The sequence below is a fragment of the Bufo gargarizans genome, chromosome 6 (genome assembly GCF_014858855.1).
Source record: "Bufo gargarizans isolate SCDJY-AF-19 chromosome 6, ASM1485885v1, whole genome shotgun sequence".
NCBI lineage: Eukaryota > Metazoa > Chordata > Amphibia > Anura > Bufonidae > Bufo > Bufo gargarizans.
Genome location: NC_058085.1, coordinates 78,633,244 through 78,650,222, shown reverse-complemented (window position 1 = coordinate 78,650,222; position 16,979 = coordinate 78,633,244). Strand labels below are relative to the sequence as shown.

The 16,979-nt window shown below is 41.7% G+C and overlaps 1 protein-coding gene across 2 annotated transcripts in view; it reads left to right on the top strand.

Moving 5' to 3' along the window:
• Positions 1–16,979, top strand: part of GCGR (glucagon receptor) — a 79,493-nt gene that overhangs the window by 28,592 nt on the left and 33,922 nt on the right. For both annotated transcript variants that reach the window (XM_044296980.1, XM_044296979.1), the window contains exons 2-3: positions 9,720–9,860; positions 12,864–12,960. In XM_044296980.1, the coding sequence (XP_044152915.1) occupies positions 9,807–9,860; positions 12,864–12,960 (151 nt within the window). In that variant the 5' untranslated portion in view covers positions 9,720–9,806. The remainder of the gene's footprint in view (positions 1–9,719; positions 9,861–12,863; positions 12,961–16,979) is intronic.

Here is a 16,979-nt window from a genome sequence, read left to right as displayed (position 1 = left end):
TCATCAGATGCGTTGTGGAGAAGTCAGATGGATACACAGCTGATAGTCCTACTGAATAGACTGTTAGAATTTGTATTATGGCAAGAAAAAAGCAGCTAAGTAAAGAAAAACGAGTGGCCATCATTACTTTAAGAAATGAAGGTCAGTCAGTCCGAAAAATTGGGAAAACTTTGAAAGTGTCCCCAAGTGCAGTCACAAAAACCATCAAGCGCTACAAAGAAACTGGCTCACATGCGGACCACCGCAGGAAAGGAAGACCAAGAGTCACCTCTGCTGCGGAGGATAAGTTCACCCGAGTCACCAGCCTCAGAAATCGCAGGTTAACAGCAGCTCAGATTAGACACCAGGTCAATGCCACACAGAGTTCTAGCAGCAGACACATCTCTAGAACAACTGTGAATCAGGCCTTCATGGTAGAATATCTGCTAGGAAACCACTGCTAAGGACAGGCAACAAGCAGAAGAGACTTGTTTGGGCTAAAGAACACAAGGAATGGACATTAGACCAGTGGAAATCTGTGCTTTGGTCTGATGAGTCCAAATTTGAGATCTTTGGTTCCAACCACCGTGTCTTTGTGCGACGCAGAAAAGGTGAACGGATGGACTCTACATGCCTGGTTCCCACCGTGAAGCATGGAGGAGGAGGTGTGATGGTGTGGGGGTGCTGTGCTGGTGACACTGTTGGGGATTTATTCAAAATTGAAGGCATACTGAACCAGCATGGCTACCACAGCATCTTGCAGCGGCATGCTATTCCATCCGGTTTGCGTTTAGTTGGACCATCATTTATTTTTCAACAGGACAATAATCCCAAACACACCTCCAGGCTGTGTAAGGGCTATTTGGCCATGAAGGAGAGTGATGGGGTGCTGCGCCAGATGACCTGGCCTCCACAGTCACCGGACCTGAACCCAATAGAGATGGTTTGGGGAGAGCTGGACCGCAGAGTGAAGGCAAAAGGGCCAACAAGTGCTAAGCATCTCTGGGAACTCCTTCAATATTGTTGGAAGACCATTTCAGGTGACTACCTCTTGAAGCTCATCAAGAGAATGCCAAGAGTGTGCAAAGCAGTAATCAAAGCAAAAGGTGGCTACTTTGAAGAACCTAGAATATGACATATTTTCAGTTGTTTCACACTTTTTTGTTATGTATATAATTCCACATGTGTTAATTCATAGTTTTGATGCTTTCAGTGTGAATCTACAATTTTCAAAGTCATGAAAATAAAGAAAACTCTTTGAATGAGAAGGTGTGTCCAAACTTTTGGTCTGTACTGTATATTGGTTTATAGTTCCCTAAAACACTATAAATACTTCTGTATTTTATAAAATTTATGCACATGCAGGGGCGGATTTGCCATTTCTTTGGCTCCAAGCAAAGTATTGTTTGGAGGGCTCTCGTCTCATCGCCAAGCTCCAAGCTGCTAAGCCGTGCCCTGTTGTACCGCTAAGCCGTGCCCTGTTGTACCGCTAAGCCGTGCCCTGTTGTACCGCTAAGCCGTGCCCTGTTGTACCGCTAAGCCGTGCCCTGTTGTAGCACTAACCTGTGCCCTTTTGTAGAAGAAAAGAAAGTTCAGCAGCTCTCACCTGCCCCACCTTTACCTGTGAGCACGGAGGACCCGTGTCAGGCCCGGGTAACGTATTGTAATATGGTTCAAGAAAATCCAGCTCCACTTCGGTAAAGGAAAAATTTATTTTGCTTGTGGTAAAATCACATCCAGTTACAGTTACAAAGTCATTGTCTAGGCGTTTCGGGCTACTGAAGACAATTCGCGCCCTTATTCGTGGCAATAAGGGCGCGAATTGTCTTCAGTAGCCCGAAACGCGTAGACAACGACTTTGTAACTGTAACTGGATGTGATTTTACCACAAGCAAAATAAATTTTTCCTTTACCGAAGTGGAGCTGGATTTTCTTGAAATTAAAAACGAGCCATTATAACTAATGAAAGGTATTTGGGAATATATTTATAATAAAGTAATATTTACATATTTTCATTTTCTTAATTCCCAAGGAACCCCTTTAAAGTGATTGTGCAGCGATTTATATTGATGACCTATTCTCAGGATATCTGTGTACAAATTGCAATTTTCACTTTGCACCATCTTCTGCGAATTAATTTTTCCAAAACACCTGCGGGGTCAAAATGCTTCGTACACCCCTCTGTAAATTCTGTGAAGGGTGTGAATTTTTGAAATGGGGTCACCTCTTGGGGGTTTCTTTTTTTATTTAACCTAAGAGCTTCTGCAGTTGTTGGCCAGTGCTGTATAAATCAGTAAACTAGGCCTAAAATATACATGGTGCTCTCTCTCTTCTGAGCCCTGCTGTGTGCCCATACAGAACTTTAGGACCACATTTTGGGTGTTGCTGTATTCAGGTGAAAATGGGTTACAAATTATGGGGTGCTTTTTCTCCGGTTACCCCTTGTGAAGATTAAAAATATGAGGCTAAAGCAACATTTTATTGGAAACAAAAAAGTTCTTTGAAACACCAATGGGGTCAAAGTCCTCAGTATACCCCTCGATAAATTCCTTTAGGACTGTAGTTTTCAAAATGAGGTAATTTTTGGGGGGTTTTTACTCTAAGAGTACCTCAGGGTCTCTTCAAATGTGACATGGCGCCCAAAGACCATTCCAGGAAAAGCTGCCGTCCAAAAAAAACATATGGTGCTCCTTGCCTTCTGAGCCCTGCCGTGTGCCCATACAACAGTTTATGACCACAAATGGGGTGTTCCTGCAAACTGCCAAATCAGGGTAATAAATATTGAGGTTTTTTTTGCTGTTTACCCTTGCTGTGTTACAGGAAAATAAATTGATTAAAATGGAAAATCGGCAAAAAAGAGAAATTTAGAAATTTTACCTCCATTCTCCCTTAATTCTTGTGAAACACCTAAAGGGTTAACAAAGTTTGTAAAATCAGATTTGAAAAATTTGAGGGTTGAAGTTACTAAAAATGGGAATTTATGGGTGGTTTCTAATATGTAAGCCCCTCAAAGTCACTTGAGAATGGAATTGGTCCTTAAAGTGTCTTAGAAGCAGATAAATTCAAATTTGGAAAATTGTTAATTTTTCCAATTGTACTGTAAATTTAGATTTTTTTAAATAAATATTTACAGTTAAAAATCAAGTACGATGTGACACAATAAAATGGTCGCAGAATCGGTTGGATAAGTACAAGCATTCCAAAGTTATTAGCACATAAATTAATGCGTCAGATTTGCATAATTTGGCTTGGTCGATAGGGTGAAAACTGGCTGTGTCCTGAGGGGTTAACCCTGTTTTCTGGCGGTCCTGTTTTTCGTTTCGCACCATCTGTTGTTTGCTATCACTTAGTGTTTGTACTTCACCAAAGAATCCCTGAATTTTGTATCTCCTTCCATCTCCTGGGATTGTGCAGCCCGGGAGCTTAGCAGAGCATTACTCTCACACTCATTGACCAAAAAAATAACACATCGAGATAGAAATATCGTATTGTGGCAAAACTCGGCATGCAGTTATTTCTCAGGCAGATATGTAAATGATTGAAGTGGTAGTTATGGCCCTGGTAGGCATAGTAGTCCTTGGTGTTAGGAAAGTGTTTGGTAGGGTGCAAGGCAAGAGTATAGCTGCAGGACCGGCAGATCATGGAGGCAATGCTCAGGCTTGTTGGTTGCCGTAAAGAAGTCTCTTTTCTAAGTTGATGATGAGTGTTGTAGTACAGTTAGAAGCAAAGGCATAGTTCAGAGGTATTTACAGGACAATATTTTTCCAATGGCCATATATAGGCAGCAACATCGGTGGCATAAAAGAGCTGTACCTTACTGACGTGAGCTTGCATGGCTTTGATGTGGTTTGAGACCTTCTCTCAGGGTTACTTGGGTGATAAAGATGTTTCCCAAGCAACTGAGGTCTCAGAGATAGAGGTCCTCTGGACTTGGGTCCTGGTCTGCAGAGGCTCTCACACACGTCTATCCTGCTGCTCTGCTCAGACTAGACTCACTAATCAGGGGGTGGACCAGGTTCATCACCCTGGTAATGTAACTATGCTGCCCACTAATTGCCATTACGCAGTGCAAAAGAAAAGATAAGTGTTTTAACATCAAATCACCGCATTTACTGTAACTCTGCAACTTCGAATTAACTTTTCTAACAGTAATTAACCCTTTGGGAAACTGCATGTGTTGGGATGTGAACAGGATTTCTCAGAATTAATTGTATGTATAAAATGTCGCACTAGAAAAAATGGAAGCCAGCAGGTGCTCCTGTAAAATTGAGACCACTCACTCAATATAGTGAAAATAATTGATTATATTGTATACAGGGCACTCTAGAGATCGTGACTGAATGTGGTTGCAAATACTTGTATAGTTTTATTAATGGTAAAACAGACAGAATAAAAATAGATAAATACAATGTTATATTAGCAGAATAAGCATATACGGTATAATGGATATTCCAATAATCCCGCTCTTGTGAAGTCCGCTAGGTATATATTGTCAAATTGAGCTGACTTTGCTGTACGAACAGAGGCACATGTCGGAGAGTGGTCATATTCTAAGGCTTGGCCGATTATAATATTTGCAAGTAATTCAGTAGCGGGACGCCGCTACCCACTTTTGTTTCGGCGGGACGCCGCAGCAACTAAGGGTGAGATATCTGATTTCGGGTCTACATCAATTATACTCAGGTATTTATTTCAAAGACTGCACATAAGTATTGGATTGAACTTTTTGCGATATTGAGGAACATTATAACTTGCTGGTCAAAGTCAGCTCAATTTGACAATATATACCTAGCGGACTTCACAAGAGCGGGATTATTGCAATATCCATTATACCGTATATGCTTATTCTGCTAATATAACATTGTATTTATCTATTTTTATTCTGTCTGTTTTACCATTAATAAAACTATACAAGTATTTGCAACCACATGGTCACGATCTCTAGAGTGCCCTGTATCCAATATAATCAATTTCTCAGAATTAGTCAGTTTAGGTTAGACTTCAAGGGATGATCTTGTGGAGTTACACCACTAGGAAAATACAGTGCTTAGTAGGTTCTACTGATTAACTTGACCTCACGGCAAACATGCCAGACACCCGTGCACAAAAAAGACAAAGAGAGCTAGAGAGAGTTCATAGGAGGCAACAAAGGTAATGGCTGGAATGGGTGGACTACAGGTCCCAGAAAGAAGATCAAAATTACTGGAGAGATCTAATTTATTTATTTAATGCACTCATATAGCGCTATTATATTCCGCAGCGCTTTACAGGCATTCTCATCCGACTGTCCCCAATGGGGCTCACAATCTAAGGTCCCTATCAATATGTCTTTGGAGTGTGGGGGGAAACTGGAGAAAACCCAAGCAAACACGGGTAGAACATACAAACTCCATGCAGATGTTATCCTTGGTCGGATTCGAACCTAGGATATTTAGTATATCGAAGGTCAATACAGAGATCTCTTGAATCATCTATATAGCTATAACAAGGGGACATCCTCTATGTCTAGTGAAGAGAAGGTTCCTCCACCAACACAGAAGAGGATTCTTTAGGGTAAGAGCAGTGAGACTATTGAACTCAATGCCTGAGGAGGGAGTTTAGGAGCGGCCTGGATGTATTTCTGGAGTATAATAATATTACAGGCTATAGCTACTAGAGAGGGGTCGTTGATCCAGGGAGTTAGTCTGATTGCCTGATTGGAGTCGGGAAGGAATTGTTTTTACCCAAAGGTGAGGAAAATTGCCTTCTACCTCATGGTGGGTTGTCCAATAGATAAATGTTGCAGAATAATTACTGGGTGGACGTATGTCTTTTTTCAGCATACAAACTATGTTACTGTGTTGTCTGACATATACTGTATGCACTCACATGATCTTAGATACTTTTTGTTTTAGCTTTGATACTTTTAGGGAGCCTGTTATGTTGTACCTGCAGTTATAACTTCGGACAGCATGGTATAGAGCAGGAGGAGCTGAGCAGGTTGATACATAGGCCCTGATTTATCAACCTTGGACAGTTTGAAGTTTGTCTTCAAATGTGTCTATTTGTGTAAAGGTAACGGTCCGTGAGTCAAATTTAGGTAAGTTATTAAATTTAGAACAGGCAAACTATCACATTCGGAGTTATCCTCACCTGCCACAGCTACCACAGGTCAGAAGTGGGGCGAGACACTTTTTTGAGAATTGTCCTCTTGTCCTCTATGATAAAGAAAGCCAAAAACCAACTTACTCCACAGGAACGCCCACAAACAGCTGGATGTCTGAAGCTGACTTAGCAGGAGCAAAAAATAACTTTGGGCTGTCGCAGACCATTGATGAGTTTGTCTTAGAAGTCAAATGACAGAAAAGTCCCAATTTACTTCAAAATAAAAACCAGTTTGATAAATCAGGGCATAGATGTTTTAGGAAAATATGCACTATAACTTGTAATATATTTATTTAAATCACTGCTATTTTCATGCTTAGGAGTCCAGTGGGTGGTCCTATTGTGGTGTTTACATAGATAATTCTCAATTACTGATAGGACCGCCCACTGGACTCCAAAGCATAGAAAAGCAGAAACTGAAATGAATAAAATATAAGTTACACTAAATCTTCCAGACAAAACTATACATCAATCTGCTCAGCTCCTGCTGCTCTATAACATATATAGTGCTGCACTGTGTCTTGACTGAGTACAGTGTCAGGAAGTCGCACACTATGACCTGACGTGCAGCGCGGCGAGGACAGAGTTGTGGCGCCGTCTGGAGCAGGAGAGGTAAGTTCATTTGGTCTAAGGTCTGATGAGGATTCGGGATGTGATGAAGATAGGGGGTCTGATTCGAGGTGTGATTAACCTTGGAGGTCTGATGAAAAATATCCTTTTCTTATTTTCCTCCTCTAAATACTAGGTGTGTCTTATGGTCCTGTGCGTCCTATAGTCCAAAAATACAGTATATACATGTGCGAGTGTGTGTGCTTTTACAGGATGTTCTTGTATGGAGAAGCAAACTTAAAGACTATGTACACCTTCGGGGACAATTTGTTTTTATGATTGCATTTTACTCATTTTGGGCTAAAAATAATTTTTTCCAATTGGCCTTTATTAAAAATATTCAGCCGTTCTGTCACAATGGGGTTAACTATATGTCTAGCTGTGAGAATTGTGTGGTTCATCTAATAGCCCTTCTAACTATAATTACTAAGAGGTCATAATCAATAATTGAGCTATAATGAATGTTTATAATGCCAGAGATAAGGAGCCATCAGCTGAGCTGCCTGACAGAACAGAGTGAAAGCAGACAGCAGGCTACTAGAGAATCTTAAGGCTGTACAGAGAAAGGGGTTCTACATTTTTTATAAAATAGAAAAAATGATTTTTAGTTAAAAATGAGTACAATGCAATATTTTAAAAAAATTGCACCCAAAGGTTTACATAGCCTTTTAACTACACGGTCAATACAGTAAAAAAAAATGCATTCTAGCACATACCACCCCAACATATGCCAAGAACACTCTTGGGGTAAGTAGTGTCTTAGTCTAAGCTCTAGCATCCGTCAGTTATTTTCATGTCTCTCCTACATTATTGATGTTGCCATAAATGATTTCTGACTTAGATCCATCGCCTCCATCTCCACTATTCATGTGATTCCCTAATCTAGTCTACAAAGTGGAGCTTAACTGGCGGACAGAAGCTTAGGAAAAATGTACATATCTGCAAATACAGTCAAGCATTGTGTAGTTATGACATGTTCTCCCAGCAAATAGAATTATGTTCCATGAGCACAATAGTCAGGGAGTTATATATAGTCGCCCTCTCTGTTTATCTACTGTTAAAGAGTGGAAGACGTGTTCCAGCTCATTGATTCGGGACACATTTAAGAAGAGATTTTTCATTGATTATTTGCTGGAAAACAATTGCGAACCTTATAAATCACCATGTTGTATTGTGTGTTTTATAAGTGAGCAGAGGTCGCACTACATTTTGTCCAGAAGAGTAAAAATACTCCTCCGACCATTTTAGAGGAGTATTTTTCGCCCGAGGAGGAGTACAAAATTTGCAGTAATTCAAATACATAATATACCTGCCTACACTCGCTCACATCTGCGTTTGGAGCCTCTGTTGCAGATTCTGTCTAAAGACCAGACAAAAAAGCAGCACTTTTTTGGTCTGGACTCGTGAATGGAAACTGGACGGACTCCATCATAGTAAGCAGGGGCTGTACAGCTTCTTCCCTGTCAATTAGGCCGGGTTCACATAACATTTTTGCCATATATTTTATGTACACACAAAAAACATATATACATTAACAGATGCCTCAGACGCCATACTGTGGCATCTGTCACCATAGAATTCCATTGTAAAAAAATAAATAAATACTGCTGGACTTTGCAGGATGGAAAAACATGGTACACTACACTTTCCCATCCTGCAGAATCCTAAAAAAAAAGTACATTTTTTAAAAATTTTTTGACTATGGAACTATGGAACTGCATGGTGATGGATGTCACAGTATGGCATCTGTTGTGTATGTTGATTATATGACAAAAACCCAGCCTTACGTGCCCGATCCAGCACTTCCGTTATTTTCGTTGTTCTGCTCCATTAGATCAGAACAACAGAAATAAATAGTGGTGATGTGAACGGGGCCTAAGAGGTGGGGATTTATGCAGGGGACTAGAGATGAGCGAATTTTATATTTAGAAATTCGTTTGTGCTTCATTTGGTGGTAAAAGCAGAATTGCGTCATGGATTCCGTTACCACAGACCATAACGCAATTCTATGACGGAATGCATAACGTAATGCCTTTAGAGGCATGCTGTCATAATATAAGTCAATGGCCTGCATAACGGATATGTCCCGTTTCCGTTATGCAGGGGAGTCCAGTGTCTTGAGTGTATCACTTCCTATTTGTAAGTAACTATAGGGCAATTTTGGGGGATTTTTACAACAAATAAATTAGGTTTTATGGGATAATTTTTCAGTGATTTAGTTATATATTTTGCTACCCTAATCCACTATGTGAATAACCCTCAAACAGTGATTTATCCAGTTTTATAGTGAGAAATCTGCTGACAGATGCCTTTTAAGTAATCATAATATTAAACAGAACCCATGTAGTTGATTGAGCAGATTAAAGTTGGCCATACACCTTCAATAGCTGTTGACCATCAGCCGTTCCTCCCAACCACTCCATACACCTGCACGTTCTGGTGGCAGCTCATCTCTTGTGAGAACTAAAGATTGAGCATGTTGATAGCATGTGGACCCTTCCTTCCTCTGACATCTTCTGTCGGGTAAAAGTAAGGAACCCCAATACATATCAAATAGTTGACCAGTTCCACCAAAATTGGTGGGTTCAGCTGATTTTGGTATTATGTGTATGGACACCTTAAGAATTTGTTGGAGAAAAATGGTACACTTGAGTTTAGGTTTATTAATTGAAATCTTTCTATAATGGCATCACATCATGTCAAAGAGAAATTGCACCCAATAAATAGATCTGCCTGGTCCTACTGGCAGCAAATATCTCCCCCACCCATCTTGGTCAGTCCAAAGCATTTAGTGAGATTACACATGGACTTCTTCCAGCCAGGTAGACAATGATCAGTGAATCCACTTTTAATGGGGTGTTTTATATATTTTTTTGATGTGAATGGAAACAGATTCAAGAAAATTTCCAGTAGAGATTTCTTAAGACATTCTGTAAGATGGATATTGCTCTGGTCAAGTGTGAATTTTCTGTCTCTCTTTTTCTTAGCCCTGGCCTCTGTCTTGTGCACGTCTCCCGAAAGTTCCATCATCAGAGAGAAGAAGATCCTCCAGATGAGGTTATCGGTGCCCAGTGATGCCCCTGACTGCCGTCCTCCGTGTCTTGCTGGTGCTAATACTGCTTTACCAGGTACAGAAAAAATTGGAAAGCTATGACTCTCCTTTTTTCACTATGAGCCCCGTGATCGTCCAAAAGACAGAGCCTGACTCGTGATTCCTGGAAATCCTCCAACTGTGCTCATGAGGGAATGACCAGGAGTACAGGTCACATCCTCTGTGTGAGAGGGACACACAGCCACAAGTGACACACATGGATGTGAAAAACAGAAAAAAGTGCACCATTCATAATAGATATATATAAAACCTTGCAAAGTTAAAGGCTGAAGACATATTTGCTAAATCTTCCATCAAGATGGAGCAGATTTCTTATTCTTTAGATTTTATTTTACGCACTTATATAGCACTACTATATTCCGCAGCACTTTACAGACATTAGCAACCAACTGTCCCCAATGGGGCTCACAATCTAAGGTCCCTAACAGTATGTCTTTGGAGTGTGGGAGGAAACCCACGCAAACATAGGGAGAATATACAAACGCCATGCAGATGTTGTCCGTGGTCGGATTTGAACCCAGGACCCCAGCACTGCAAGGCACCAGTGCTAATCACTGAGCCACCGTGCTGCCCTTAGATGTAACTTTTTATGAATTCTTTTGTATTTGAAATAAGTTGATTAATTTTCAGGTTGTATTTAGTTATAAATCACTGACCTAATTCACTTATGACCTAAAGGGGTTGTATCACCTCGTACACTGGGGGCATATCTCTAGGATATACCCCCAAAGTCTGAACGGAGCCTGCAAAGCGCAGGAGGGCGCACCTCCATTAATGGGAGGTGCCGAAAATAGCCAGCCCTATTAAAAGTGAATAGAGTGGTGGCTGCGCTTGTACGGTGTGCTTCACACTCATTTCAACGGGACTTCCGAAAATAATAAAACTCACTGTTTGGCTATTTTCGGCACTCCCATATAAATGAATAGAGGTACATCCTCCTTCACTTTTGTGGGCTCCGTTCTAAACATAGGTGCGGGTTCCAGTAGTGGGAACTGCAGCTATCATACATTAGGGGCATATAGTAGAAATATGCCTCCAATGTATGAGATGACTCAATCCCTTTATTAACATTAAGATGAGTGGGGGAAGCGCCGAGGTAACAGCTTCCTCAAGCAAAATTTTGATGGGGTTGAGCTCAAGAATCTGTTTGCCAGGTCAAGTTCTTTCACGCCAAACTCACCAACCATGACTATGGACCTTGCTTTGTGCACCGGGGCACAGTCATGCTGGAAGAGAAAACAGAACTATCAGTTGTAGGCCAACCCCTAAAAACAACCCCATAGCATTGTTCCTCCTCCACCAAACTCTACAGTTGGTACAATACAGTCAAGCAGATAATCTTCTCCTGGCATTCACCAAAACCAGACTCATCCATCAGTCAGAGAAAATTCACTCCACAGAACATGTTTCCACTGCTCCAGAGTCCAGTGGTGGCACGCTTTACACTATTCCATGCAATGCTTGGCATTGTGCTTGGTGATGTGATGCACGCAACTGATAGGACACAGAAACCCATGCCATGAAGCTCCCAACACAGCACACTTTAGTGCTGATGTTAATGACAGAGGAGGTCTGGACTCTGTAGTTATGGAGTCAGCAGAGCGTTGGTGACTTTTATGAACTACTCGCCTAAGTGCTTGGTGACCCCTCTCTATAAGACCTCTTTCACACAGGCAAATTTTCCACACGAGTGCAATGCGTGAGGTGAACGCATTGCACCCGCACTTTATCCGGACCCATTCATTTCTATGGGGCTGTGCACATAAGCGGTGATTTTCACGCATCACTTGTGCGTTGCGTGAAAATCGCAGCATGCTCTTTATTGTGCATTTTTCATGGAAGTGAATGGGGCTGCGTGAAAATCGCAAGCATCCGCAAGCAAGCGCGTATGCAGTGCGATTTTCACGCATGGTTGCTAGGGAACACATGGTTATAAGGGAAAATAATAGCATTCTTAATACAGAATGCTAAGTAAATTAGGGATGGAGGGGTTAAAAAATAAACAAATTTAACTCCCCTCATCCACTTGGTCGCGTAGCGGATCTCCTCTTCTTTTCTTTTTTTTCTTTCTTCAGGACCTGGGTAAAGGACTTTTGATGATGTCACTGCACTTATCATATGGTCCATCACCATGGTGATAGACCATATGATGAGCGCAGTAACATCATCAAAGGTCTTTTACCCAGGTCCTGAAGAAAGAAGAGGAGATCCACTACACGACCAAGTGGATGGGGTGAGTTAAATTTGTTATTTTTTTAACCCCTCCATTCCTAATTTTACATTTTGTATTAAGAATGCTATTATTTTCCCTTATAACCATGTTATAAGGGAAAATAATAAAATCTACAGAACACCTAACCCAAACCCGAACTTCTGTGAAGAAGTCCGGGTTCGGGTCTGGGTACCAAACATGCCAATTTTTCTCACGCACGTGCAAAACGCATTAAAACGCTTTGCTTTTGCGGGGGAAAATTGTGCATTTTCCCACAACGCCTCTTTTCCCGCACGTCACCCGCAACGCCCATGTGAACCCAGCCTAACTCTACGTGGTCTCCACTTCGTAGCTGCTTCCTAGTTGCTGTGGTTCCTTCCAATTTACGATAATACCACTCACAGTTAATGGTGGAATATTTAGGAGGTAAGAAATTTCATGAACTGACGTGTGGCAGTTAAAGACGGACTGCATGGCTAGAGGCTGGATTGTATACACCTGTGGCAATGAACGAGACACCTGAATTCAATGGTTAAGACTTGTCCCAATACTTTTCTCTATATACAGTCTAAAAACATATAAGCAACACCTAAATATTTTTTCACGTGACTTTGAGACATTAATAAAGGTGTAAGGGAATGGAAGACAGAATCATTGCAAGCTACTGTATTCCATATGTGCATGAAATGAGCTGCTCATCAGGTTACTGCCATTTAGGAAGCAATCTTGTATGATGCGATTAGCCTCTGCATAACGCCGCTTTTCTGCATGTCTGTGAATTGGTTTCCATGACTGTTTTCTTCACAGGCTGTCTCGGCTCAGGTTATGGATTACCTGTATGACAGCTGGAGGAGGTATGAAACCGAGTGCCAACAGAATATGTCCATGGAGCCCCCTCCAACAGGTGAAATCCAACTCTTTATTATGTATGCTTACAGAATGTAGACACAAGACTCTGTTCCAATATATATATATATATAATATCTGATGACTCCACCACCTAAAGCCCAAGAAATTGCAGACACACTTCTGATAAATCTACTAATGTTGGCGTGACTGTAATGCCCTATGAGACAGACTGATTGATCCTAGAAGTCATATGAAGGGTTATTTGTGTTCTATTAGTTGGTCCTGCTCCAGATGCTCACACACTGTAGTTAGTAGCCGATATTTTATTAGGTGTACATCTTAGCTGCCATTACACATGTGGCCGACCCAAGAACAACAACCAACGAGTTGCAATAACACAGTTGTACCAATATCTAAGTAGTGAGACCCCTAGAGGCCATACACAGCATATAACATATTGCTACATCCTTTCCCTTTAAAAAGAAAGAACAATGAAATATAACTAACACAAAATGGTGAACATAAACAAGTAGAACATAGCTATAAGGTCTCTTGCCCAGGAACATAAGAGCTCTGTGCCCGTGCTGCGGACCGCAAATTGCAGTCCGCAATGCATGGGCAGCCACATGCAGATCGCGGACCCATTCACTTGAATGAGGTCCGTGATCCGTCCATTCCACAAAAATATGAAACAAGTTCTATTTTTTTTGCACAACGGAAGCACGGAATGGAACACCACGGAAGCACTCCGTAGTGCTTCCATGGGGTTCCGTTCCGGTCTTCCGTTCAACACCACATCTCTTGATTTGCGGACCCATTCAAGAGAATGGGTACACATCCGTGTTTTGCAGAACCGCCATATGCAGCCCGCAGTATGGCCACGGGAACACTACGGTCATGTGCAAGAGGCCTAAGTTAGATATAGTCCTTGAGGTGAGCTGGCTTTCTGATTGTTCTACCAGCTCACATAACATATGCGGTTTCTTCACACAAATCTTGGTGTTCTTCTGATTCTGGCAGTCTATTTTCTGGGACTGGCTGTCTCTGACCAGAGACCTCCCCATGCTCCTCAGCAGTCTCCGTTTCTTTGTTGCCGGTATTCATAGTCTCATTGCTTTAAGTGCCCATATGCTGTTCCAAGGGCCCTATATTATCTCTTTCTTGTGTTTTTCTTAGATGTCTCCGATTTCTGATCAACCTTCTTCCTTCCTCTGTTATAATTTCATAGGACCGTGCTCCCAATTTCTGGACGACCTTTGCCTTTTTGCCAGTGTTTGTCATATTTGCCTATTGGCTCAATCCGTACATTTTTATGGCTCCGGAGAACAGTCAGGTCTTTTGCAGATTTATTGTAATAGACTTTCTCTTCAGTTTGGCTTTAACATTGCCCACAAGCTTTGGCTTTAGTAGTTGACCTGCCGTTGGTAAGAGTCCTTGTACGTTACTCGTAAGCCGCTGTGCTGGACTGTGCCTCTTTTGCTTTCTGCATGAGTCTTTTGGCTGTTTTTACTGCTGACTCTGCTTTGCCATTACTCCGAGGATATCCTGGAGATGATGTCTGGTGCTCAAATTCCCACCTCTCCCTGGATTTGTTGAACTCTTCAGATGTAAATTGAGCAGCGTTGTCAGAGAACACGATATCAGGAATGCCATACCTGGCAAAAGGGGCCTTGAGTTTTTAATTACTGTTTTTGCCCTTGCGTCCTGCAAGTAGTCTATCTCCCAGAAGTTGGAAAAAATAGTCCACAGCTACCAGATATTCCTTTTTCATTTCACATTCCTACTTTTGACCATGGTCTGTTTGGAATTGTATGTGGTTGCAATGTCTCTTTCGGTTGATTATCATTTCACATTGTGCTATAAAGTTTTTTATGTGGTCATTCATTCCAGGCCAATAAACATATTCTGGTGCTCGACGTAGACATCCTTCTACACCTAAGTGAGTAGAGTGCAATCTTTCTATTATGTCTCCTCTGAGGGATTCCGGTATAACAGCCCTTTATCTTTTAAAAATGATTCCATGCTGCACAGAGAGTTCATCTCTTATGTGAAAAAATGGAGAAACTTCCATTGGGGCATGTTGCTTGTATTTTGGCCATCCTTTCAAGATGCCACTCTAAGGTCTGTACAGGTCTGTATTTGTTTCAGCCTCTCTTTTGAGACAGATATTGACACATATCGATGCTTTCAATGTATTTTTCTTCTTCATTTGTTATGGCTAGGTAAGCTCTGCAATCAGTAAATCCTTCCCAGGACAGTAACAAATGTCCAAATCATATTTCTGAAGCCTTAAACTCATACGCTGTAGTCTTTTTGGGGCATTCAGTAGTGGCTTCTTTGTAATACTTTCTAAAGGCTTGTGATCCGAATGCACCACTACTTGTCAACCATAGGTGTACTGGTCGAATTTCTCCAACCCAAATACTGCAGCTAGTCGTTCCTTCTCGATTTGAGCATATCCTTGCTCTGTTAGGCCCCCTTTCACACGGGCGAGTTTTCCGCGCGGGTGCAATGCGTGAGGTGAACGCATTGCACCCGCACTGAATCCAGACCCATAAATTTCTATGGGGCTGTGCACATGAGCGGTGATTTTCACGCATCACTTGTGCGTTGCGTGAAAATCGCAGCATGCTTTATATTGTGTGTTTTCACGCAACGCAGGCCCCATAGAAGTGAATAGGGCTGCGTGAAAATCGCAAGCATCCGCAAGCAAGTGCAGATGTGGTGTGATTTTCACGCATGGTTGCTAGGATAAAAGTCTATTCACTGTATTTTCCCTTATAACATGGTTGAAGGTCAATTGAGGGTTAAAAAAATAAAATAAAAAATTAACTCACCTCCTCCAATTGATCGCGTAGCTGCCGGTCTCCTGTTCTTTCTTCAGGACCTGTGGTGACATCACTGTGCTCATCACATGATACATCACATGATCCATCACCATGGTGATGGACCATGTGATGACCTCAGTGACGTCACCACAGGTCCTGAAGAAAGAACAGGAGAACAGCAGCTACGCGATCAATTGGAGGAGGTGAGTTAATTAATTAATTTTTTAACCCTCAATTGACCTTCTACTAAGCATTTTGAATTAAAGAATGCTATTATTTTCCCTTATAACCATGTTATAAGAGAAAATGATAAAATTTACAGAATACTGAACCCGAACTTCTGTGAAGAAGTCCGGGTTCGGGTCTGGGTTCCAAACATGCCGATTTTTCTCATGCGCGTGCAAAACGCATTAAAACACTTTGCACTCGCGGGGGACAAATCGTGCATGTTCCTGCATCTGTTCCCGCACCTCACCCGAAACACCCATGTGAACCCAGCCTTAGAGTTAAAGGTCTGCTTGCATATGTGATTGGCTGTTTATCCTGCATTAGTGTGGCTCCAAGGCCTGTTTCTGAGGCATCACATTGTACTACCACTGCTTGATCTGGATTAAAATATTTTAGGGTTGCTGTGTCTGCAATAGCACTTTTCACTGACTGAAAAGCAGTTTTATGGCTTTCTGTCCATTCCCGGAGTGTGTCTTTGTAAGTTAGCTGTCTCAGTGGCTCGCACATGTCTGATAAATGCTTGCAAAATTTAGAAAGATAATTCACTATGTCCAGGAATCAGGGGCGGATTGGCCATAGACCTTACAGGGAAATTTCCCGGTGGGCCAATATCTAGGGGGCCGCCTGGGCCCTCTTCTTGGCCGGCCAGTGGAAGTTTTTGGGCGATGTATTTTGCGCTGCTGGCAGTATTTTGTGATGGACTGTGGTATTTGGCTCTGTTGGGGTGGTATAATATGGAATTGCTGGCCCTGACTTCCATCAATTTGGACCCGACTACAAAATGGGGCCACTTTTAGTATTTTTTCCAGGGCCACTTTAAGTTCCCAATCCGCCCCTGCTAGGAATCGTTGTACTCCACGTACATCTGTAGGTGTAGGCATGTCCTGTATTGCCCTCACCTTTTCTAGATCCACTTTAACACCATTTGAGGTTAGAAGATGTCCAATATATGGTACATTTTTAGTTAGAATTTTTTCAGGTTTAGTTTATATAGTTTTTTTTCTACATCAGTCCAAGA